General features: G+C 45.5%; 1 protein-coding gene across 1 annotated transcript; it reads right to left on the reverse strand.

Annotated features, from left to right (window-relative positions):
- Nucleotides 1-479: 479 nt before the first annotated feature.
- On the reverse strand, nucleotides 480-25,933 carry Fxn (frataxin). The gene is made up of 5 exons (XM_032891736.1): nucleotides 25,436-25,933; nucleotides 23,332-23,429; nucleotides 19,038-19,158; nucleotides 5,084-5,181; nucleotides 480-749 (listed from the first exon to the last, which is right to left on the reverse strand). Exons 1-5 carry the CDS (start codon nucleotides 25,592-25,594, stop codon nucleotides 599-601), a joined length of 627 nt encoding a protein of 208 aa, XP_032747627.1. The 5' UTR covers nucleotides 25,595-25,933; the 3' UTR covers nucleotides 480-598.
- Nucleotides 25,934-26,484: the final 551 nt, after the last annotated feature.

Here is a 26,484-nt window from a genome sequence, read left to right on the forward strand (position 1 = left end):
CGCCTGGCTTGATTTTCAAAATTTTAAGATATCTCCGGTCCATGCTGTAGCTGCTGATGTGTAATGACGCCCATCTCTGAAGGCACAGAGGTAACAGCACCAGGTCCTAGGTACCCAGTGCAGGTCACAAAGCACCAAGGCATTTTAAGATGGCTTCTTTTGACACTTCGCTGCTCAGGGCTCAGAAGTGTGCGTACGTGGAATCTGGGGGGCATTTAGAAGCTACTCCTTAGAGTATCTTTTCAGAGACAATGGAAGAGTGGGAACGACTCATTTCTCCCTCTGAGCCCCTTTCCTTTTCAGGAGGTTGTCAGCATGCATGGTGTAAGGCATTCTGAGGCTGCTATGTCATGCACGCACGCATGGTGTAAGACATTCTAAGAGGCCAGAGGTCTCATGTCCGGGAGGAAACGATGCAATTCTAACAAATCGTCAGATCCGGGACAGGGTGGGAGGTAACACACTTTTTTTTCACAGAGTTGTTGCACACAGTGTGACTATCTTCGGAAGCAGGAATGGGAAACCAGACATTCAGCTATAGAAGGAGGCTGGGGTCTTTGCCTGATCGTTTTTAAATGTCTTCGAATCTGGACAGCAGTCAAGTGCCCTTTCCAGAATAGGCCAATGAAGACAAGTCCAGTTTGGTGTTTAAAGCTTCAGTCAGCTCCCTGGCCAGAAGCTCATGCAGAGACACGCCGTCATGGGAGTACACCCAGTTCTTCCCGGTCCAGTCATAGCGCTTGGGGCCACTGCAGGACAAAATAAATTCATCGTAAGTCAGTGAGGACCCTCTTTGGGAGAGCCACTGTGTTTGGACTAAATCAATTGGGGTGTGTGTGTGTGTGTGTGTATGTATGTATGTATCATTTATTTATATAAGTCTTGGTTTTCAAGACAGGCTTTCCCTGTGAGGTGAGAGCTTTACCAGTGTTCCCATAGCTTCCTTATTTGTTGCTGCATCTGCTCCAGTCTTCGGGCGTGAGGAGAAGGTATTTGGGGTATGGCTTTAAACTACCTCCTAATATTAAGAGGAGTGACTTGCTGGGAGTTTCAGACATCACTGCAATGTGTCCACAAAAGGGGATGGGGGACCTGTCTAATCTTTCTCTGTGTCCCATCTTGAGATGGGACATTAGTCCTACACATTCCCCCATTGTACAAGAGGCTAAACTAGAGTCCCTCGCATGCCCTCAGTCTTGAACCCTGAACCTTGAAAACCACGAATAGAGAAACCTTTCCCCTTTATCAGTGACTCGTCTCAGGTATTCAGCTGGGTGAAGCTGATGGGAAGTAATACACAGGGACATGGACAAATCGGTAGCTAGCTTTTGTCAGGATTTGTTATTCCAGATGTCTAAGACCCTTGTCTCAAATTCTAGCTCTGCATGGCCCGGAGAACCATAGATACAGTAACAGACAACGGTGGTAACAGAGAATCCTGAGAGTTCACTATCTGGGACACCCAAGTCCACTGAGAACACTTGAGGGAACTTTCAAATACAGACTAGAAGAACGGGGGTGCAGCTTAGTGGTACAGTGCTTGAGCGGGCCCTGTGTGGGCAGTGCATTGTTAGATCTCCAGCACCACAAGAATCAAGAGGAGACTGAGGTGAGGTGGGAAGGCAGTCTCCTGTGGTAGAAAGAAGAGATGGGAAGTATCTTTTATAGGTATAAATGCATGAAGGCTTTTAATATTGCCGATCAAATGCTGGACAATACAGAGAAAAAGGAAAATAAACAGGCAGGGCTTGTACAAAGTACCCAGGCTGCAGTAAAGCAAAACAAAACCAGGGGAAACCAAAGAATGGTCTTTGGTCCTGCACCATAACCTGTTATCATGTAACCAGGTAGAGTTTAAACAACTCAAGACCCCTCCTCCATTGTCCAGGGCTCTGAGCCCAGATTCTGGGGTTCAGGTATCACCCACAGTCCTTTGGAAGAGCAGTCAGTGAGTGTTCCTAACCATTGAGCCATCTCTCCAGTCCTAGGTGTTAAAAGAGTTTGCTTGGAGTTTCTTGTAAGTGACTAAGTACCCTGTGGCAGGGTGTGGGGGCAAGAAATATGTCTCCACAGGACCTCAGAGGTTTTCTTCTAAATTAAGAAGTTATGGGGGCTGGAGAGATGGCTCAGTGGTTAAGATCACTGACTGCTCTTCCGAAGGTCCTGAGTTCAAATCCCAGCAACCACATGGTGGCTTATAACCATCTGTAATACGATCTGATGCCCTCTTCTGGTGTGTCTGAACAGCTACAGTGTAATATAAATATAATAAATAAATCTTTTTAAAAAAAGAAGTTATAATCATGGCCCCATGAAAGATATTCTGGGTAAATTGAAATTACTTCTGGGGTGATGGAGAGAGAGCTCAATGGTTAGGGACGATTGCTGCTCTTCTGGAGACTGCTTTGATTTCTCGCATCACTCTGGGCTGCTCACAACTGTTCCTGTCTACAGCTCCAGGGGATCTGACTCCCTCTTCTGGCTACTGTAGGCATGGGCACTCATTCACACACCCACATCCATGGATACATAAATAAAAACAGGCACCCCCCTTTATGAAAGTAATTGTGAAGCCTCTCACATAAACAACAGTTTTAAAAATAGATAATCTGTTTTTAAATTGTTTTTGTTTTGTTTTGATACATGAATGCTGCTTGTGTGTATAACTGCAGACCAGAGGAGGGCACCAGATCCCTTTATAGATGGTCATGAGGTACCATGTGATTGCTAGGATTTGAACTCAGGACCTCTGGAAGAGCAGCCAGTGCTGTTAACCTCTGGGCCATCCCCCTAGCTCCTAAAGTACAGGTTTTAAATTTACCTGTTCTATATTCACTGGTGTCCTGCTTGCATGTTTATCTGTGTGAGGGTGTCAGATCCCCTGGAACTGGAATTACAGACAGTTGTGAGCTGCTATGTGAGTGCTGGGAATTGAACCTGGGTCCTCTGGAAGAGCAGTCAGTGAGTGTTCCTAACCATTGAGCCATCTCTCCAGCCCCAAGTACAGGTGTTAAAAGAGTTTGCTGGGGTTGGGAATTTAGCTCAGCAGTGGAGTGCTTGCCTAGTGAGCACAAGGCCCTGGGTTCGGTCCCCAGCTCCGGAAAAAAAGAAAAAAAAAAACCTTAAAAGAGTTTGCTTGGAGTTTCTTGTAAGTGACTAATTACCCTGTGGTGAATATGGGCTGTCACACATGGATGACAGGGTCTGAGCTCTAGCCCTCATGCTGGAGCAGAAGGGGCTCTTTTTTTTTTCTTTTCTTTTTTCTTTTTTTCAGAGCTGGGGATCGAACCCAGGGCCTTGCGCTTGCTAGGTAAGCGCTCTACCACTGAGCTAAATCCCCAACCCCTTTTTTTTTTTTTTTTTAAAATGTATTTATTTATTATATATGAGTACACTGTAGCTGTCTTCAGACACACCAGAAGAGGGCATCAGATCTCATTACAGATGGTTGTGAGCCACCACGTGGTTGCTGGGAATTGAACTCAGGACCTCTGGAAGAGCAGTCAATGCTCTTAACTGCTGAGCCATCGCCCCAGCCTCCTTGGTAATAGTTTGGTTTGCTGTGTGTCTGTTGTGGTGCTGGGAATCCAACCCAGGGCCTCCTCTCACATGCTAGGCAAGTTCTCTGCCACTGAGCCACACCTTGGCACTTTTTTAAAAAAAACTGCCATATATCTTTATATGCCATATATCTTACATATATATCTTATATCTTATAAACTGCTTATAACTTTAAGCTTCCAAAGAATTCCACACTGGTTCTAGCTGAGATTTCCCACTTTTCCTTCAAAATGTCTCCTTCCGTACTGCCTCTGAGGCTCAGAAAGGTTAGTGTGAAGGCTCTCTGTGGGCATCTCTCTGCAGTTTCCAGACCACCAAGGCCGGAGCCGTATGCTCATCAGTAAGTCCTCAGTTCTGAGTCAGGACCTGCCTGTGGTGTGCCCTGCGGTTCCTTCAACTGCAGACACTGCTGTGAGACAGGCATGAGGATGGGGGCCCCGAAGCTGCTGCTAAAATCACTGTCCCATTGTGACGGGGTCTGAGCCTAACTTTGCCAGCAGAACTACCGAGACCTTTGAAATAGGCCAGGAGTTAAAGTTTAACCTACTTTGAGGACAAAGTGCAAGTTTTCTCAGATAGTACAATATAAAAAATTCCTCCCTCTCTCTCCCCTCTTCCCTTCCATTTTGGGAGTTGAATTCACAGCTTATAGATTACTAGATAAGCATTCTACCAGAACTACATCCCCAGTCTTCAAAGTAACTACTGCTGCTGCTGCTGCTGCTGCTGCTTCTCCTTCTTCAAGATTTATTTATTTATTTATTTATTTATTTATTTATTTATTTATTTATTTATTATATATGAGTACACTGTCACTCTCTTCAGACACACCAGAAGAGGGCATCGGATCCCATTACAGATGGTAGTGAGCCACTAAGTAGTTGCTGGGAATTGAACTCAGGATCTCTAGAGCAATCAGTGCTTTTAAACATTGAGCCATCTCTCTAGCCCTGTAAAGTAGCTTTTAAATTAATTAACTAAGTAATTATTATTGTTTTTTAATTGCAGTCATGTGCACCATACCTAACAAAAGTGTCTTGCGTAGAGCCCTGGCTGGCCTGGAACTCACTATACAGACCAGGTTGGCTTTTGCAATAGGGTCTTACAGGATAGCCCAGGCTAGCCTTTGAACTGGCTTGTTGTCAGGCAGGCCTTGAATTACTGCCTCTACTTCCTGACTGCTGAGACTATAGATATGTAACACTGTGTCTGGCAAAAGTATCTTTTTCAAAGGCAAGCCAGTGATTTTTCTTTTCTGGACACTGATATAATAGAAGGAAACAGTCTGGGCCAGGTTCTACAAAGTTCTTTCTGCTTCAGGTCTTGTCAACACCCTGATGCTTGAGGATAGCCACCAAGTTATCAACAGGGAGAAGTTGAACTACAAGCAAGCTTCCTGCCAAGGCAGATAGACAGCTGTAAAGCCATGGCAAAGCCAGTGACTGACACCGTCTCAAACGGTCCCCAACACTGCATTTCAGATGCGTTTTTACCCCTTACAGATTTTGACTTCCGAACATACCTGGAGGGAGAAGATAACCAGATTTGCTTGTTTGGGGTCTGCTTGTTGATCACATAGGTCCCTAGATCTCCGCCCAGCTTAATGGTGAGCACGCCATCCTAGGAGGTCAGATATAAGGAAGTGTGAAAAAATAGATAAGTTAGTTATGATTATATATATGTATATAATTATGTAATATATAAAAATATATATAAAAAATATGGACCCACTTTGACCCTGAGTAATGTTTTTACTATACAAACTCCTATTTTTGAATACACACACACACACACACACACACACACACACAAGTCCATATATATATGTTCATCTTTCAATGCCTTTCATGTATCTAAGGATATAACAGACACCAATAAGAAATGGAGGCTGGGGGGTTGGAGAGATGGCTCAGTGATTTCCAGAGGTCCTGAGTTCAAATCCCAGCAACTACATGGTGGCTCACAACCATCTGTAATGAAATCTGATGCCTCTTCTGGTGAGTCTGAAGACAGCTATAGTATACTTATATATAATAAATAAATAAATCTTTCTTAAAAAAGAAAAAGAAAGAAATGGGGGCTGGGGATGCATTGCACTGGCATTGTGAGTTCAGGATCTGGGAAGCCCCATGTTCAATTTTTAGCACCAAAACCAAACAAAATTTAGTATTCAAATGTTACTCTCAGGGTCAAAGTGGGCAGAGATGTGCTTTACTTTTAACTGATGTGTGTTTTGTCCAAGTGTATGTGCACGAATGCCCTAGGAGGCCAGAAGGGACACAGGACAGCCTCAAGGCTGGAGCCACAGGGGTCTGTAAGTCACCTGATGTGATGTGGTTCCTGGGATCCAACCTCTGGCTCTCAGGATAAAGCAGCAAGAGCTTAGCCACTGAGTCATCTCTGCAGCCACCAGGAGTGGATGGCATGGTGGCAACACCTGAAGCTCATAGCGCTTTCTCTCTGCCTGTGTGGTCGCCAAGACAAGTCAAGTCTTGCCTGAGATCTCAGCAATGGTAAACAGGAGGCTTGGTGGCCTCCGCTGCCAATGGAAACACATACAAATACAGCCCAAACTCGAACGGCGTCTGCCCAAGCCACAGACCTGACCAGTCCATCATGAAAACCCAGAAGGAAAGTGGTTGTGGTGGCAAAACCTGTAAGGTCAGGGTTTGGGAAGCTTAGGTGGGAGATGGTGAGTTTGAGGCCAGCAGGCTGCACAACAGAACCCAAAACAGAAAAAGAGAAGAAAGCATTCAATGCCTTGTTTGTCTTAGAAGAACGGAGGCACGGCCCCAGCCTACCTGGGTTATTTCCAGACCCTTCCCAGGCACCCAGCAAGTGCTCAAGACTCCATAGGCTTTATTCCCCTCTAAAAAGCCTCGCACTCTCAAAAGGCTGGCCGGTCCATTTTTGCCCAATAAAAGAACATTTAAATTTGAAAGCACTCAACAAAGGAGCCCTTCACTCTGAAGGCTTTAGTCCCCTTAGAAGGCAGGATATGAAACAAAGGCCAGTCACTAAGCACACCCTGACAGGGCCTGTACTGCTTCTGGTAAGCAGGTGGGAGCCTCTGTTGCCCAGATGCACCCGGCCTTTCTCTGCACTCTGCAGAGAGCTTATCCAACCAGGAGTCTTGGAACGATTCTACAGCACACTTTCACAAACGCAGACAGCCACTTATATAAACGCTAGATGCTGGGATTGATGATAATGTAACTAACGGAGACGGGAGGGGGCGGTAATGATCTCTCTGTCTGTCTGTCTCTGTCTGTCTCTCTCTCTCTCTCTCTCTGAGATAGGGTTTTACTAAGTAGTTCAGGAAGACAACAAACTTGTAATATTTGTGCCTCTGTTTGCCAAGTGCCAGGCATGTGTCACTATGCCCAACTCCCTTCTGCCTGCCTACCCATCTGTCTATTTTTCTTTTTCTTCTTCTTTTAAATAGTAACTTTTCTTTTCTGATTCAAATAAAACAACAAACAAAGAAATCGGGCCAATGCTGAACGCTTGCCCATGACACACAAGGAAGGCTCTGGGTTTCCTCCCCACGTGCATCAGGCTTTGTAATCCGGGGCTCAGGTGGTAGAAGATCAGAAACTCAAGGCCATCCTGGGCTACCTCCTAGCTGAGGCTAGCCTGGGCAACATGAAACTCTATCAAAAAACAAAGCAAAGCAAAGCAAAACAAAACAACAAAAAAACAAGATACACAAACTAAACCTACACAAGTTCCTGAGGGAGATGTGGGCACAGAGGCAGAACAAACACAGCAAGGCCCTCAGTAGACACACTCACCCTTCTTTATTTAGACCAGGAGTTCACAACCGTTCTAATATGGAGACCCTTTAATACCCGTGTTGTGGTGACCTACAATCATAAAACTTTTTGTTACTACTTCATAACCATAAATTTTCTAACGTTATGAATCATAATGTATTTTTGGAGACAGAAGTTTGGAAAGGGGTCACAACCCACGGATTGAGAACCCCTAACTTAGGGCCCAGTGTGTGCCAGGATCTGGGTCTAGGTGAGGTAACTGTTTTCAACTCAAACCACAGTGTGGAGGCAGGAATCATTGTCTCGAGGTTCACAGTGCGAAAACCAAACCGGAACGTTAGCCAAGAGCGGAGCCCTGACAGGCAGGGCTGCTTGGGCTCAAAACCAGTTTTTCTTGTTGTAGGCAACCACCTCCCCCTCCTGAACCTTCCTTCTCAGCTGCCAGCTTATATATTCTCTCTCTTTTATCTGTGAGAAAGAACCGTTAAATCTGCCTTTGACTGGGTTACACAGTAGAGTGGTATTGAGTACGTTCATATTGTTACTCCAGAGCCATTCAGAAATATCTCCACATTGCAAAACTGAAACCCTGTATTCACATAAATGCTAATTCCTCCCAAACACTGTATACATCAGATACAAATCCCCCAAGCCCAGCAGTCCCCGAACACATGGCTCTTTACTCAACTCTACAGCTCTATGCTTCTAGCTGAACTCAGTCACCTCTGACTTACTCGGGCAGTAACTGTCCCCATGTGTGTTCCACCCTACATGGTGAGGCCTGAAGATGGCCTCCAAGCAAATGAATACCAAGGAGTAACTCTCCAGATGTGACTTCCAGGTCCGCTCTCCTTCCTAACCAGCCTGGGCCTGCACAGGCTGCATCAACTAGCCTGGCTCTCAACATCTGGCTGGCTTCCTCAAGGGCTCCACACCTGTACCTGTCACTACCACAGCTAGTGACCTTATTAGGGACAGCTCTCCTAACCTCAATTTACTCTCTGATCCCCAGTCATGGAGAGAGCCATGAGTGCATATTAATTAAACAGATGTGTGCTCCTAAACCAAATACAACCAAGCAGAAGCCACCATGGGAGACCAAGCTCGCAGTGCTTAGGCACTTCCAGCATCTTCCCCGCAGTCCCCTCTTGCTCCAGGACCGCGCAGGTGCCTCTGGGAAGGTGACCTGGAGCTCTCCACGTGGCAGAGGCCTTGCAGCCTCTCTCTCACTTAGAATTACTTCAACAGCAACTTGTATGTGAAGAAGCCTCCTCTCCCCTGACCCCCATTCCCACAATTTTGAGTTCCTAAGAATAGGCAATCCCAATCTCAGACCCAGTCAGCATCTACATGCAGGAATGATATTATATTTGTGCACGAATGAGCCAATGGACAGTGACCAAGCGCACCCTATGGTCTGATCTGCCAAAGAGGAGGGCAAGGCTGCCAAGGTGGAGGTCAGGAAGCTCGTACCTCCTGTCAGCCAGACTACAGTAATTGGACTCCTCCCCCAGGACTTTCAACTATTCCAGGTGACAGAGGCAGGGGGAATAAGCCAGCTGCTACACTGGCTGGCTTACCAGGGGCATTACGGCATTGAGGACTGTCTGCAACAGGGAGGTTTTCAGCTCCCCGCTGCCATTCTTTAGCCAATGTGAGTCCATTTTGGGAGTGTGGGTATATTTAAGTGCAGGGGAGGGGACTGTGTTACTCAGACTTCCCTTGCTGTGACAAGTATTTGAGAAAACATAAGGAAAGATTTACACTGGCTCACGGTGTCCAAGTCTTCAGTCCATGGGTGGCTGGCTATGTTGTTTCGGGGCTGTGGCACCACAGTGGCAGAAGGGTACAGTAGAAAATTGTCCCTCATGGCAGGCAGGAAGCAAGAGGGGGAAGAGGCCATGAGTAAGGAACATCTTTCTTTCTTTCTTTTTCTTTTTCTGGAACTGAGGACCAAACCCAGGGCCTTGCTTGTGCTTGCTAGGCGAGCGCTCTCCCACTGAGCTAAATCCCCAACCCGGGAACATCTTTCAAGACATACAGCCAATGACCTACTTCTTCCATACTCTCCACTATCCCCTCAGTGGTCCACAGAGTCGAGACTCCAGCACCGGATCAGTGCTTCAGTTAGGTCAGGGACCTCATGACCCAATCACCTCTCAGTGACACCACTGGCTGGGAACTTGGCCTTCAACACATGACTCTTAGAGGGCATCCAAATCAAACCATAATACAGACAAACAAAACACTAAGCACTTGCTAGGGAACAGTGACCAATCAGAGGAGACCCTCACACCAACCAATCAGAGCAGAAACAATCCCAGTTGGCCAGGTTTAGGGTTAGTAAAGATTGGCCCTGACCCTGCAGAACAAAAACTGCAAAGACTGTTGTCACCTGGTCGCCTGTAGAAGTAGAAATAGGCACATGGGAGACGTCATGTTAGACCAGGTACCCTCACATACATGTGGCTTCTGATTTAGGAATAAAAATAATGAATCTGAAAGTATGTTTTACCACCGCCCCCATCACTTTGACAGCCATCTGTCCTACATAATCCTGTGATTTACTCCAAAACGCACACTTCATGACATTTCCTGGTATTAATGAATTGCTCTCAAGAGGATTAACCTCTGCTGAGATTGGGGGTGTGGTGGAGGGGGTGGGTAAGAAAAGGAGGAGGAGACATTTTTCTCTCCATGGTAAAAGCCTAAGCAGATCCTTGCATAGCCTGCCACCTGGTGGCCAGCAAGTAAACTTCCCTAGACGTCTCAGCCATACATAGGGAAGATCTGCACGACCAGTTCCTGTCCAGGTCACATTACACACTAATTCAATCAGAATTCTATGGGCTGGGCTCAGGGATGTGCATTAGAATTCCTGGTGCACCAGCCTTGGTGGTGCATGCTTTTAGTTCCACTGGATCTTTCAGGGCCAGCTTTGTGTACACAAAAGTTCCAGGACACCATGAGTTACATAGACACCCTGCCTCCAAAAAAGAAAACAAAAATAAAAACAAACAAACAAAAAATGAAAAAGAAATCAGGGGGAGAGAGCTGAACTCTCAGAAGTGCAGACAATCCTGAGAGCTCAGGGGAGAACACCACTTCTCCTCACATTCCTGGTCCAAAAGGAATCCACCTAGTGCCCTCTGGACACAGGAACCTAGGGACAGTCAGGGGCAGGACCCTTCCGGTTTCTGCCTGAACTTGGAGCTGATCCAGTCCCACAACTCTCTGTACCCAAATCCCATGGGGGAGAGAGCTGGACTCTCAGAAGTACGAACATTCCTGAGAGCTCAGGGGAGACCACCACTACTCACATTCCAGACCCAAGAGGAACCTGCTTAGAGCTCTCTGGACATAGAAACCTAGGAATAGTCAGGGAGAGGATCCTTCCAGTCTCTGCCTACGCCCAGAGCTGAAAGCCAGTCATCAGGAGCACTGACACATCTGAGGGCAGAGGTAAGACCAACTCTTCTGCTCCGAGTGACCAGCCTGGAGCCCTCAGAACACACAAACCCAGGAGCAGCCTGGGACAGGGCCCTTCCTGTTTCTGCCAGTGCCTGGAGCCGACCTGGTCCCACAGTTTTCTGTACCTAGATCTCTCTGGGAGAAAACAGGTCCTGAGGAGTGCTGACACACAGGCTTATAGGAGGGTCAAGCCATTGTCAGAGAGAGCAAGACCAGCTAACACCAGGGACAACCTGATGGAAAGAGGCAAGCAACAGAAACCAAGACTACTTGGCATCATCAGAGCCAAGTTCTCCTACCAAAGCAAATACTGGATATCCAAAAAACACTGGATACCAGAAAAGCAAGATTAGGATTTAAAAATCACATCTCATCAAATACATAGGCGAATGCCATCATTAAACCACTGAACTGAGAACAGGACCCCCGTTGAAGGAATCTTAGAAAGGACTGAAAGAGCTTGAAGGGGCTTGAGACCCCATATGAACATATGAACAATAGCAAGCAACCATGGCTTCCACCTGGACTCCAACCTCATAGGTAGCAATGAATAGCCTAGTAAGAGTACCAGTGGAAGGGGAAACCCTTGGTCCTGCCAAGACTGAACCCCCAGTGAAGGTGATTGTTGTGAGGAGGGCGTTAATGGGGGGAGGATGGGGAGGGGAACACCCATAGAGAAGGGGAGGGAGAGGGGATAGGGGGAAACTGGGAAAGGGAATAACAATCGAAATGTAAATAAGAAATACTCAAGTTAATAAAGATGAAAAAAAAAATCACATCTCATGATGATGATAGAGGACTTTAAGAAGGACATAAATAACTCCCTTAAAGAAATACAGGGCAACACAGGTAAACAGGTAGAAGCCCTTAAAGAGGAAACATAAAAATCCCTTAAAGAATTACAGGAAAACACAACCAAACAAGTAAAGGAATTGAATAAAATCATCCAGGATCTAAAAATGGAAATAGAAAGAATAAGGAAATCACAAAGCGAGACAACCCTGGAGATAGAAAACCTAGGAAAGAGATCAGGAGTCATAGACACAAGCATCACCAACAATACAAGAGATAGAAGAGAGAATCTCAGGGGCAGAAGATACCATAGAAAAAATTGACACAACAGTCAAAGAAAATGTAAAATGCAAAAAGCTCCTAACCCAAAACTTCCAGGAAATCCAAGACACAATACAAAGATCAAACTTAAGGATAAGGTATAGAAGAGAGTGAAGACTCCCAACTCAAAGGGCCAGTAAATATCTTCAACAAAATTATAGAAGAAAACTTCCCTAACCTAAAGAAAGAGATGCCCATAAAATACAAGAAGCCTACAGAACTCCAAATAGATTGGACCAGAAAAGAAATTCCTCCCGTCACATAACCAAATGCACAAAACAAAGAAAGAATATTAAAAGCAGTAAGGGAAAAAGGTCAAGTAAAGGCAGACCTATCAGTATTACACCAGACTTCTCACCAGAGACTATGAAAGCCAGAAGATTCCGGGCAGATGCCATACAGACCCTAAGAGAACACAAATGCCAGCCCAGGCTACTATATCCAACAAAACTCTTAATTAACATAGACGGAGAAACAAAGATATTCCATGACTAAACCAAATTTACACAATATCTTATCACAAATCCAGCCTTACAAAGAATAATAGATGGAAAACTCCAACACAAGAAGGGAAACTACACCATAGAAAAAGCAAGAAAGTAATCTTCCAACAAACCCAAAAGAAGATTAAAAGATAAAAGTTTTAAAGTTGCCCCCCTAGACAAAGTTTAGAGCAAAAAAAAAAAAAAAAAAAAAACAAAAAAACAAAAAAACAAAAAAAAAAAACCCAAACAAACAGGTTAGGCCCCAAAATTGTATGTTCCAAGAAGCCTCTCCTAGGGCTATAAAATAGATAATTACATTGGCCAGCTCAACAGCTTTCTCCCAGAAACTAGCTGACCATAAATCTTAGAGAACAATCTTGAGAAGCAGGAAACAACTTCTCCTAGGAACTAGCGGACCATGAAGTTAAACAATCTGAGAAGTAGGAGACAGCTTCTCCTAGGAAACAATCTTGGGGGACAGAGAGTTCTTCCTTGTGATTTTTCACTGTTATTCTACACACTTTCCAATGACGCCATCCCTGCCCCCTCGGGTTGTGGTTTCTCCCTTTAAATACCTCTTCTCCCAGCCTCTCGGGGTCGAACTCCACTGCCCCTGCGTGGGATACGAGTCTCGACCCCAGTGCACTGGTTGCTATCGATAAACCTCATGTGATTACAACAAGGACGGTCTTGTGTGAGTTCTTGGGGGGTTGCGTCATCCCGAGACTTGAGTGAGGGTCTCCCCACTCCAGGGGTCTTTCAAAGATAGCCACACAAACATAATTCCACCTCTAACAACAAAAATAACAGGACACAACCATCACTATTCCTTAATATCTCTTAACATCAATGGACTCAAGTCCCCAATAAAAAGACATAGACTAACAGATCGGATACGTAAAGAGGACCCAGTATTTTGCTGCATACAGGAAACACACCTCAGAGACAAAGAAAGACACTACCTCAGAGTAAAAGGCTGGAAAACAATTTTCCAAGCAAATGGTCTGGAGAAACAAGCTGAAACAGCCATTCTAATATCGAATAAAATCGATTTTCATCCAAAAGTTGTCAAAAAAAGAAAAGGAACGACACTTCATATTCGTCAAAGAAAAAAATCCACCAAGATGAACTCTCAATCCTAAATATCTATGCTCCAAATGCAAGTGCACCTACATTCATAAAAGAAACCTTACTAAAGCTCAAAGCACACATTGCACCTTCCACAATAATAGTAGAAGATTTCAACACCCCACTCTCATCAATAGACAGATCATGGAAACAGAAATTAAACAGAGACACAGTTATGAACCAAATGGACTTAACAGATATTTATAGAACATTTCATAAACAAAACAAAAAATAAAACAAAAGAATATACCTTCTTCTCAGCATCTCATGATACCTTCTCCAAAATTGACCATATAATTGGTCACAAAACAGGCATCAACAGATACAAGATTGAAAGAATCCCATATATCCTATGAGATCACCATGGACTAAGGCAGGCCTTCAATAACAACAAAAAACACAGAAAGCCCACGTACACGTGGAAGTTGAACAATGCTCTACTCAATGATAACTTGGTCAAGGAAGAAATAAAGAAATTAAAGACTTTTTAGAATTTAATGTAAATGAAGGCACAGCATACCCAAACTTATGGGACACAATGAAAGCAGTGCTAAGAGGAAAACGCATAGCTCTGAGTGCCTCCAAAAAGAAACAGGAGAGAGCATATATCAGCAGCTTGACAGTATACCCAAAAGCTCTAGAACAAAAAGAAGCAAATACACCCAAGAGGAGTAGAAGGCAGGAAATAATCAAACTCAGAGCTGAAATGAAGCAAATAGAAACAAAAACAACTATACCAAGTATCAACAAAACTAGGAGCTGGTTCTTTGAGAAAATCAACAAGATAGATAAACCCTTAGCCAGACTAACCAGAGGTCACAGAGAGTGTGTCCAAATTAACAAAATCAGAAATGAAAAGGGAGACATAACAACAGAATCTGAGGAAATTAAAAAATCATCAGATCCTACTACAAAAGCCTATATTCAACAAAACTGGAACATCTGGAGGAAATGGACAAATTTCTAGACAGATACCAGGTACCAAAGTTAAATCAGGAACAGATAAACCATTTAAACAACCCTATAACTCCTAACGAAATAGAAGCAGTCATTAAAGGTCTCCCAACCAAAAAAAGCTGGGGACTAGATGGGATTAGTGCAGAATTCTATCAGACCTTCACAGAAGGCCTCATACCAATACTATCCAAAATATTCCACAAAATAGAAACAGATGGAGCACTACCCAATTCCTTTTATGAAGCCACAATTACACTTATACCTAAACCACACAAAGACCCAACAAAGAAAGAGAACTTCAGACCAATTTCTCTTATGAATACTCAATAAAATTCTCGCAAACAGAATCCAAGAACACATCAAAATGATCATCCATCATGATCAAGTAGACTTCATCCCAGGGATGCAGGGATGATTCAATATACAGAAATCCATCAACTTAATCCACTATGTAAACAAACTCAAAGACAACAAAGCACATGATCATCTCATTAGACGCTGAGAAAGCATTTGACAAAATTCAACACCACTTCATGATAAAAGTCCTGGAAAGAATAGGAATTCAAGGCCCATACCTAAACATAGTAAAAGCCATATACAGCAAACCATTAAACTAAATGGAGAGAAACTTGAAGCAATCCCACTAAAATCAGGGACTAGACAAGGCTGCCCACTCTCTCCCTACTTATTAAATATAGTACTTGAAGTCCTAGCCAGAGCAATCAGACAACAAAAGGAGGTCAAAGGGATACAAATTGGAAAGGAAGAAGTCAAAATATCATTATTTACAGATGATATGATAGTATACTTAAGTGACCCTAAAAGTTCCACCAGAGAACTACTAATCCTGATAAACAAATTTAGCAAAGTGGCTGGGTATAAAATTAACTCAAACAAATCAGTAGCCTTCCTCTACTCAAAGGATAAACAGGCTGAGAAAGAAATTAGGGAAATGGCACCCTTCACGATAGTCCCAAATAATATAAAATACCTCGGTGTGACTCTAACTAAGCAAGTGAAAGATCTGTATGACAAGAACTTCAAGTCTCTGAAGAAAGAAGTTGAAGATCTGATGGAGAGATCTCCCACTCTCATGGATTGGCAGGACTAATATAGTAAAAATGACCATTTTGCCGAAAGCGAGCTACAGATTCAATGCAATCCACATTAAAATTCCAACTCAATCCGTCATAGCGTTAGAAAGAACATTTGGTGAGTGCTTGCTTAGCAACTGCAAGGCCCTGGGTCGGGTCCCCAGCTCAAAAAAAAAAAAAAAAAACCATTTGGAATAACAAAAAACCAGGATAGCAAAAACTATCCTCAACAATAAAACAACTTCTGGGGGAATCACCATCCCTGACTTCAAGCAGTATTACAGAGCAATAGTGATAAAAACTGTATGGTACTGGTACAGAGACAGGCAGGTAGATCAGTGGAATAGAATTGATGACCCAGAAATGAACCCACACACCTATGATCACTTGATCTTTGACAAAGGAGCTAAAACCATCCCATGGAAAAAAATATAGCATTTTCCACAAATGGTGCTGGTTCAACTGGAGGTCACCATGTAGAAGAATGCAAGTCATTTCATTCTTATCACCCTGTACAAAGCTCAAGTCCAAGTGGGTCAAGGACCTCCACATAAAACCAGATACACTCAAACTAAGAAGAAAAAGTGGGGAAGCACCTTGAACACATGGGCACTGGGAAAAATTTCCTGAACAGAACACCAATGGCTTATGCTCTAAGATCAAGAATCGACAAATGGGACCTAAAATTGCAAAGCTTCTGTAAGGTAAAGGACACTGTCATGAGGACAAAATGGCAACCAACAAATTGGGAAAAGATTTTTACCAATCCTACATTGAATAGAGGGCTAATATCCAATATATATAAAGAACTCAAGAAGTTAGACTCCAGAGAGCCTATTAAAAAATTGGGTACAGAGTTAAACAAAGGATTCTCAGCTGAGGATTATCGAATGGCTGAGACGCACCTAAAGAAATGTTTAACGTCCTTACTCATCAGTGAAATGCAAATCGAAACAACCCTGAGACTCTACCTCACACCAATCAGAATGGCCAAGAAGAAAAACTCAAGTGACTAAGTATGGCTGGCGAGGATGCAGAGAAAGAGGAACACTCCTCCATTGTTGGTGGGGTTGCAGACTGGTACAACCATTCTGGAAATCAGTCTGGAGGTTCCTCAGAAAATTGGACATTGAACTACCTGAGGATCCAGCTATACCTCTCTTGGGTATATACCCAAAAGATTCTCCAACATGTAACAAGGACACATGCTCTACTATGCTCATAGCAGCCTCATTTATAATAGCCAGAAGCTGGAAAGAACCCAGATGTCCTTCAACAGAGGAATGGATACAGAAAATGTGGTACATTTACACAATGGAGTACTACTCAGCTATCAAAAACAAAGACTTCATGAAATTCATAGGCAAATGGATGGAACTAGAAAATATCATCCTGAGTGAGGTAACCCAATCACAAAAGAACATACATAGTGTACACTCAATGATAAATACATATTAGCTCAAAAGCTCGAACTACCCAAGATACAACCCACAGACCACATGAAGCTCAAGAAGAAAGATGACCAAAGTACACATACTTCAGTCCTTCTTAAAAGGGGGAACAAAAATATTCATAGGAGGAGATATGGAGACAAAGTTTGGAACAGAGACTGAAGGAATGGCCATCAGAGCCTGTCCCACCTGAGGATCCAGCCCAAGTATATAGAGCCACCAAACCCACACGATATTGCTGATGCCAAGAAGTGCATGCTGACAGGAGCCTGATATAGCTGTCTCCTGAGAAGCTCTGCCAGAGCATGACAAATACAGAAGCAAATGCTAGAAGCCAATCATTAAACTGAGAATGGAATGAAATTCCCCATTGGAGGAATTAGAGAAAGGTTTGAAGGAGCTAAAGGGGCTTGCAACTCCATAAGAACAATACCAACCAACCAGAGCTCCCAGAGACTAAACCACCATCCAAAGTGTACACGTGGACAGACCCATGACCCCAACTGCATACGTAGCAGAGGATGGCCCTGTTGGGCACCAATGGGAGAAGCCCTTGGTCCTGCCAAGGCTGGACCCCTCAGTGTAGAGGAATGTCAGGGTGGGGAGGCGGGAAGGGGTGGGTGGGGGAGCACCCTCATAGAATAAGGGGAAGGGGAATAGGATAGAGGGTTCATGGACAGGAAACTGGGAAAGAGGATAACATTTTAAATGCAAATAAAAAATATCCAATAAAAAAAAGAAATCAGAATGGGATGCTTCTTACAGGAGAAGACAGCAATAATGGGGGTTCACATATGGAGGCTGAGCTAATCCTGGGGAATTTTCCCACAGACACTGCCATAGGCTGCATCCTGGAATTGACCTTTGTAATTATCAGGTAGAGTTCGGGACTCTATTTCTTACTCTTCAGTACTGCAGACTCAACCCAGGGCTTCAGCCATGCTGGTTCAGGGCTCTTCCTTTAATGGAGCTACCCAATGTGAGTGAACAATCACAGACACTGTCCCCTGAGAATCTGTCTTTAAGCAGGAGAGGCTCAGTGAGGCAGAGTGACTGGCCCAAGGTCCCTGGCAGAGCTGGGCTGTCACATGATCCTACCATATAACCCAACCACAGTCTGTGTTAGGAGATGGGTACTGCTCTTGGGGGCTGTTCTTTTTTAATCCATTTATTATTATCCCGAATGTATATATGTGTATGTCTGGAGAGAGAGAGAGAGAGAGAGAGAGAGAGAGAGAGAGTGTGTGTGTGTGTGTGTGTGTGTGTGTGTGTGTGTTTCCCCGTGTCCATGGCATGGTGTGAAATCCTTTTCTCCTTCCACCTGCATGTGGGGTAAGGATTGAAGGTGAGGTCATCAGGTTTAGAGACAGCAGCTTTACCCACTGAGCCCTCCACCAGTCCCCCCTTTCTTTGAGACAGGATATCACTATGTAGCCTGCTTGGTCTGGACCTCACTGTATAGACCAAACCTTCAGTGATCCTCCTGCATCTACTCTAGAGTATAGGGTTACAGCTGTGGGCCACCATTCCTGCCTGGAGGGCACTCTTTGTTTTAGTAATAAGTCGCAATTAATTGTGTGTATGTGAGGATTCCCCCACCCCCAAGACATGGTTTCTCTGGCTGCCCCGGAACTGACTCCGTAGACCAGGCTGGACTACACACAGAGATCTACCTGCCTCTGCTTCCCGAGTGCTGGGATCAAAGGTGTCTGCCACTAACAGCTTTTTTTTTTTTTTTTTAAGAGAGGTTCACGAGTAGCCTGGGCTCCTTTCAACCTTGCCATGTTGATGGAGATGACCTTGAATTTCTAATCCTCCTGCCTCTGCCTCCGGTGTACTAGGATTACAGGGATGTGCTACTATGTTTAACTGTACACAGTGCTACAGATTGAACTCAAGGTTCTGTTTATGCCAGGCAAGCACTCCACCTACTGAACTACATCTCCAGCCTAAGTTACAATTTTCAAGGAGGAAACAGAAAATAACAAAGCCAAGAGGTACCCCAAAAGAGACATCATAGTCCTTCAGGGTGTAGGGCTTGTCTGCAAGGTCTTCAAAGAATTCTGCCAGGGCGTCCAATGTCTCTTCCGCAAGTCTTTCATAAGCTGTCTCGTCTAGAGAGCTGCAGGGGGAAAGAGACCCACCAGAGTGCGTCACCAACTGCACAGTCATAATACATACACACAAACCGAAAAAAAAAAAGCCTTCCAGTAGAAGTAACCAGCTAGCAACATGGAGTGTGGGTGAGACCCAAGCAGTGGGGTTCACGACAGCTCTGCTCTGTTAGTCACCCTGGTTCTCCAAGGTGTTGGTACCAAGATGATAAATCTACCTCTAATTTTTCTTTGTCCTTTGGCTAGGTAGTTCTGAGAGACTTCAAGTGCACAGTCTCGTGACTGATGACATCACACCGGTAAGAGACACTGTGCCTAGCTTTCCTCATTTACTCACCTTTCACTTATATCTAGTTCTTAAATGATGATTGATTTTATCGGTTTTTAAACAATTTATTTTTATTTTACGTGCATGGTTTTTTGCCCGCATGTATGTCTGTGTGAGGGTGTCAGAGCCCCTGGACCTGAAGTTACAGTCGTAAGCTGCCACGTGGGGCTGGGAATTGAACCAGGGTCTTCTAGCAGAGCAGCCAGTGCTCCTAACCACTAAACCAGCTCTCCTACCCTTCATTTATATTTTTATTTTTTTAAAGATTTATTTATTATATATAAGTACACTGTTGCTGTCTTCAGACACACCAGAAGAGGGCATCAGATTCCATTACAGATGGTTGTGAGCCACCATGTGGTTGCTGGGATTTGAACTCAGGACCTCTGGAAGAGCAGTCAGTGCTCTTAGCCACTGAGCCATCTCTCCAGCCCCATTTATATTTTTAAATTGATGGAAAATATCTAATATGTATGGAGCAAGAATTTTAATTGCATAAAGGAGCCTCTTTTCCAAATGACTACCATTGCCAGAGGCAACTGCATCTGCCAAGACTTTTTGGTGTTCTTCTAGACTCTTTTTAAAAAGTAAAAATATAAGAATGAAGGACCTTTTTTGTTTTCTTTGCACAAGGTCTTCCTGGGTAGCTCAGATTGGCTTTGGATTTACGATCCTCCTGCCTCGGTTTTCCAAGCAGCCGCGATTACAGATGTGTACTCCTGTGCCTAGCTCATTATATTTCACTCCACATAGCCACCCTTGCCGGACACTGAGGCTGCTTCCATTGCTTTTGTTACTACATTTTTGTTGGTCAAGACACAAATTGGGGAAAAGTGTTTGTATTACATATATCTCAAAATGTACTAATCCGGAATACAAATCAATAAAAAAATATCCAGCAGAAAAATGGGTAAAATACTTGTAAAGATTACATCAGGGATAGCCGCATGGCCGGTGAGCACGTGAAAAGATGGCTAATTTCGTTAATATTTTAACAATAAGATTTAGAAATGGGATAGGTTGTGAAAGGCATGGGAGGAGGGGCAAGCTGGGCTTTCTGATGCTGCCGAGGGGCCAGGCAGCATCAATCTCTTTGGAAAGCCACCTTGGAGAGCCACCGTACAACAGCCCCGAAGCTGAGTATGCTTACAAGCTGCGGCCTTTCCTGAGGCCCGCCCTCAGGAGCATGCGCAACAGAAAGAAACTCTCCGGGTCACTATAGGACACGCATTATTTTAGCATGGTTAGATTGACGCTATCTCATGGCACCAAAGCAGAAAATGCCCAGGTATAAAAGTAACAGGGTAGAAGAACTGCTCTAAGTTCCAGCTACAGACCACCACCTAATAAGGTAGAATCGTCTAAGACTCTGGGAGCGAGGTGAACAGATGTCACGAATACGGCAGTGGTGGGACGAGCTGCATACGAGCATATTGATACTCAGCCACAAAGAGTGTGTACGAAGTAAACAATCATGGGAGCCAATTCAAGCAGCTATAAATCGGAATGGCAGCACACTAAAGGGTTAATATTAGCCTTGGAGGGAGCAGGGTGCTTGCCCAAGTCACTGATGGTCTCTCTCTCTCTCTCTCTCTCTCTTTCTCCTCCCCCCTTTCTGTCTAATTTGAAGATTTATTTTATAGCATGTGTATGGGTGTTTGTTTGCATGTATATACGTGCACATGTCTGCCTGGTTCCTGCAGAGGCCAGGAGAGGGAGTCGGATCCTATGGAATTAGATTATGGATAATATGAGCTGCCATCCATAGGTTCTAGCAACAGAACTAGAACCTAGAGTCCTCTGCAGGAGCTGCACGTACTTGTAACCACCCAGCCATCTTCTAGTCCTTGGTGTCTATTTCTTGGTCTGGAACTGATTTCACGGTGTGCTCTCTCTCTCTTAAAATTGGGACAAGTATGCAGCTGAAACCCTATGGGACCTTTCTCTATAGGTACTGTTTGTCAATTTTCATTTTTAATTAAAACCTCTTTTCCTTTTGAGACAGGCCGTTGCTCAGCCTGGGCAATACGGAGAGACTCAGTCTAAAACAAAGAAACAAACACGCCTCCCCCCACCTCCAATTCTTGCACCCTGCTATGAAGAAGTAGAAGGTGAGTTGATTTGCAGGTTCTGGGAGCAGGGAGTGGGAGGAACTGACTACTGACTACTGAAGGGCACAGAGTTTCTTTCGGGAGTGGTGAACATTTCCTGGCATTAGCTAGTGGTGACAGCTGTCAATGCCGAAGAGTACTATAACCTCTGATGATGCCTATGGCATCAGAACTGTGACGATAAAACCATTGCTTACACTGGTCTCAGAGCTAGATATGAATGTACCAAGTATGAGGGCCTGGGTTCCACCCCCAACAACAGGATGAAAGAATATACTGCAGGAACAGTCTTCCTTCTGTGGGCTTTTGTGTCCCTGTGATGGTATACATAGTTACGAGATGTTAGCTTCACAACCAAGAGGTTACCAGGAGCTTATAGCAAGGCACCAGTGGCTGCCGGCTGCTAATAGCATCTATCCATCCTTTACCCAGCTCATCCTCTTGCTAGGGCACAATAGGGACAGGCTGTGGGCCTGACCAGAATTGCTGTGGGCCTGACCAGAATTGTAGGAGCTGCTCTCTAAATACAGTTGATCTGATAGGCTGCGATGCACATTTTGAGGTCGAAATGGAGGATGGGTTGGGGTGTCTTGAGGAACTCTTTAGGACAGTTGGAATAGACTTTTTTTAAAATTACATTTATTTGTTATTTATTAGCATCTGCATGTGCACGTACCACGGCTTGCATGTGAGGTAAAAAACAAGTGTGTGGAACTGCTCTCTCCTTCCGCCTTTCTATGTGCCCAGAGATCAAACTCAAGCAGCCAGGCTTGCACAGTGGGCTCGCCCAAAGGAATGGGGAGCCAGGAGACAAGGGGCCTGTTTATAAGGACACGGAATGGACTGGACGGAACACTTGCTTAACGTTGTTAGAGTCAAAGGGAGAATCGAAGGCTTGGAACACCAAAGGCTTCTGTTAGGCCAAGAAGGTGTGTGTGAGTGTGTGCGTGTGTGCATGTGTGCGAGAGAGAGAGAGAGAGAGAGAGAGAGAGAGAGAGAGAGAGAGAGAGAGAGAGAGAAAGGGGGAGAGACAGATCCACACACAGATGGAGAGAGACACAGGGAGAGAGACTGGCAGACACAAGGGCATTTCTATAGCTTAGAGTACTGAATGTCACGCAGACATCTTGGACTTCAAAGAGGATACAGCAACCCCTGTGTGACTTTGGCTGGTATCTCTGGGGCTGGGGACACCACTGTGTGTGGAAGAGGGCCCTACAGACAGTCAAGTAGTAAAGGTGTAAACCTTTACTGAGGCAAGGCTGACCCCACAGGGATTCCATTGCCCTTTCCTGAAGACACTTGCTAGCTTTTGTTGCCAGCTTCCTTATGCAACTGAGCTTGGCCCGCAGGAACCAGAGTGAGGGGCCAGTGCCAGTGTTAGCCCTTCAAAGCTTCCAATTCTTCCTACCAGATGGAACCTGGGCGGGCTGCTCCAACTTGGACGACAAACCTTGGGCAGCCTGGAGAGGCGCTGCGTTTTTTTTTATAGCTGTATGGTCTTCCTCAACTAGGATTCTGGAGGGAATAACAAAACTCTGGGGGAAAGAACCTAAACAATAGGAATGACCTCAAGGAAGCCTGGGATATTCACACAGTAACACCATTCACCTAAAGTAACATGGCGGATGTTTAGCGATGGGAAAGATGTCACTCAAGGTTGTTCCCAGGGAGAAATAGTTTCCATATAAGGAGAGAGGAAGAAGAAGACATGCCTGAGATGGAAGGTGTTTTCATCTCACCTTGGGTTGCCCAGCGTCCCCGAGTTCCTCAAATGCACCACGCAGACACTCTGCTTTTTGATGTTCAGAATCTGACCGAGGTAGTGGAGGTTCAAATGCTAAAAGACAAAGTTAAAAAACACTAATTAAGGGGCTGGAGAGATGGCTCAGCGGTTAAGAGCACTGACTGCTCTTCCAGAGGTCCTGAGTTCAATTCCCAGCAACCACCTGGTGGCTCACAACCATCTGTAGTGGGATCTGATGCCCTCTTCTGGTGTGTCTGAAGACAGCTACAGTGTACACATGTTAAAAAAAAAAGTAAATAAATAAATCTTTAAAAACAAAAAGCTCACTAATTACCACATCTTAGTCTACTCTGATCGAGCGATACATGGTTCATAGATCGGCCCTCCTATATTTGAGAGTAACCAGTTACAGCATCTGAGGTACATTTCTGAGGGGCTGATCCCCAGCTCTACCCCTAATGCTTTGTTATGGGTTTTCCCTGTCTTTCTGCTAAGCTTGTGCCATCTAATAGGATGGTCATGAGATGTAGCTCTCTGAATTTATTAAGGTAAGGCCAAATTTATTCCTTGGTTGTGGTGGTTTGAATAGGAATGGCCCCTTCAAGTATCTGCAGGCTTGGTCATCAGGGAGTGAGACTATTAGGAGGTGTGTCCTTATTGGAGTAGGTGGGGCCTTGCTGGAGGAAGTGCGTCACCGGGGGCGGGCTTTGACGTCTCAGATGCTCAAGCCAGACCCAGCGTCTCACTCTTAGCTCCTGCTCCGACACCATGTCTGCCTGCGTGCTACCACACTTCCTGCCACAATGATGATGGATTAAACTTCTGAACTGTAAGCCAGTCCCAATGAAATGTTTGATCACGGTGCCTATTCACAGCAATAGGACACTGACTGAGACAGCTGCGGTGGCTGTATCTCAAGTGGCCATGATTAGGTAGCACCAGACAGAACATTTCCCCAGGGTGGTGCTGTTGCAAGCTGTTCAGGAGATTTGGTGGCCAGAGACAAGGCCACCTTTAAGTAGCCCAGAATTTAACTAAAAGAAAAAAAAATGGCAAAGAGGTAGAATTCTGTTGAAGTCCAGAAAAGAGCTGTCTGGCTGCTGGATGGAGCCCGTCAGCAGGGTGTGACCTGTTGATTTCTCTTAGTCTCTAACTGCCAGGCGCTGGGCAACTGCATGTGTGTTGATGAGATTGAGTGGAGAGGCAGGGGAAAGTGGTGTAGCCTTAGCTGAGATGACAGGTGCTCTCCCCTTCCTGGAATGCTCCCCCGGACCCCTTCTTTAGCATCTATCACAACCCTCTCTGGGAAGCCTTCATTCACCCCACTGCTATTCGTTGGGCTATCTTTTCAAGCCATGGAGTAACAGATTCTGTTCTTTGCCTCTTATAGGAACCGAGACTTATCTGAAGTGCTAAGGCCTTGGCGACTACAGTTTAACTCTCCCTACAGTTTAACTCTCCCGCCAAAATCGCCAAGTGGGTGTTACCCTTTAATCACCCATGAACAGAGAGCCAAGCCCTGCCTCCAGAGAGCTAGGGTCTCCCAAGGTCACAGGGCTCTCCAGCGCCGCGCAGTCTGAATGTGAAAATGAGGTCCCCTCCTTTTCCAAAAGCTGGAGTCTTGGGCCCTGCTGCTACATCGGTGATCCCAGCACTAGGGAAGAGGCAGGAGGATCACAAGATTGAAACCACTTTGGGGTACGTGGCTAATCCTGGGCTAGCCAGGGATATAGGGTGAGACAAACAACAAAAAGCCGTGCTCTGAGAAACTCCACAACCCCATTAGTCCCCCGCCCCGAAAAAGGCAACTGGTTCGCGGAAGCCCAGGCTTCCTTCCATGCTTCTGCCTGCCACCTGCGGTGTGCATACAGTAATAAACACGCCCTGCTGTACTCGCTGCACATCCTGTGTTAATTACAGAAATTGTTTTTTCTCATCTTCACCGCAAAGGATCTAAACCCGCGCAAACACCGCGCGTGCTCTGCCCTGCGCGCGCGCGTCCACTCAGTGCGGCCCGGCGCGTGCGCGCTGCGCGTCCCCGGCATAGGGGCGGACGCGGCCTGCGCTCCGGTGTGCAGCCCAGCGGCGCGCGTACTCACATAGTGGCGGGTGGCGTCGGCGTTGGCTGTGACATGTAGGCCTCGGCGGCCGCAGGTTTCAATCGGTTCCCTCCCGCGTGGGTTCCGGACCCAGGCGGAGGCCCGGGAGGCCGTCCGGGGCAGCAAGCCCGCGGCTGCGCGGCGTCCGAACGTCCACATGCTACTCCCACTCAGCGGCCGCTCCGCCCCGCGCGGGGACTTGGTGGCGACACCTGGTGGCTATGCCCTGGGAGTGCCGCGGCTGGGCTCCTGCGCGCAGGTCCAGCACTGCTGCACTGTGGATACATTTAACCAGAACCCAGAGCCTGCTCTGTGCCAGACTCGGGACGCATCCTTGGGCAGCACGAGTGTGGAAGCACTGACCTCCGCGAGTTTATTCACTGACAACAATTTTACAGAATGACAGTAGATGATTCTGAGGATACGCGGAGGATCAAAATAGCCTTGCTTTAAAAAACCTAACAGCTACAACTGCCGCGTCCCTTAGGCAATGGAAGTAACAGGCAGAATGGATCAGAACGGAGGAGGGGCTTCCGTAGCCCCAGGATCAGCCGAAGAATCATTGGTTGCTATTGGCTACAGGATGAAGGAGGGTCAGTTTTCTTCAGGGGTGTGGTCTCTGATAGGCTGTCCTTTTGCTCCAATGGATGGTCCTACACTGGGGCATATACCGTTAGCGCTAAGTGGATTCAGGGTTTAAAAAAAAAGTTGCCGAGTGGTGGTGGTGTCTGCCTTTAATCCCGGCACTCGGGAGGCAGAGGCAGGTATACGGAGTTCCAGGCCAGCCTGGGCTACATAGTGAGTTCCAGAGCAGCCGGAGCTACATAGTGAGACTTTGTTTTTAAACAGTATATGAAATTGGGAGAAGGGGTGGGGTGGTTCTGTAGGAGTTGGAAGTGACAGGTGGGTTTGATCAGAAAACAATTGTATACATGTACGGGATTCTGAAACAACAGTAGTAATAAAGAGGTGCCTGGCTGAGGTGCCCCGCTGTCTCCTGGATGAGTAGTCAGAACTAGTGACTGGGTCTCCTCATAGCTTTTTTCAGC

Source organism: Rattus rattus, chromosome 2 (assembly GCF_011064425.1).
Source record: "Rattus rattus isolate New Zealand chromosome 2, Rrattus_CSIRO_v1, whole genome shotgun sequence".
Lineage (NCBI taxonomy): Eukaryota > Metazoa > Chordata > Mammalia > Rodentia > Muridae > Rattus > Rattus rattus.

Coding starts and splice junctions, on each gene's coding strand:
- Fxn (XM_032891736.1), bottom strand. CDS start 25,594: ATGTGGACGTTCGGACGCCGCGCAGCCGCGGGCTTGCTGCCCCGGACG. Junction 23,430..25,435: donor CCGACGCCACCCGCCACTAT/GTGAGTACGCGC, acceptor TTTGTCTTTTAG/CATTTGAACCTCCACTACCT. Junction 750..5,083: donor TGGTTATCTTCTCCCTCCAG/GTATGTTCGGAA, acceptor TTTGTCCTGCAG/TGGCCCCAAGCGCTATGACT.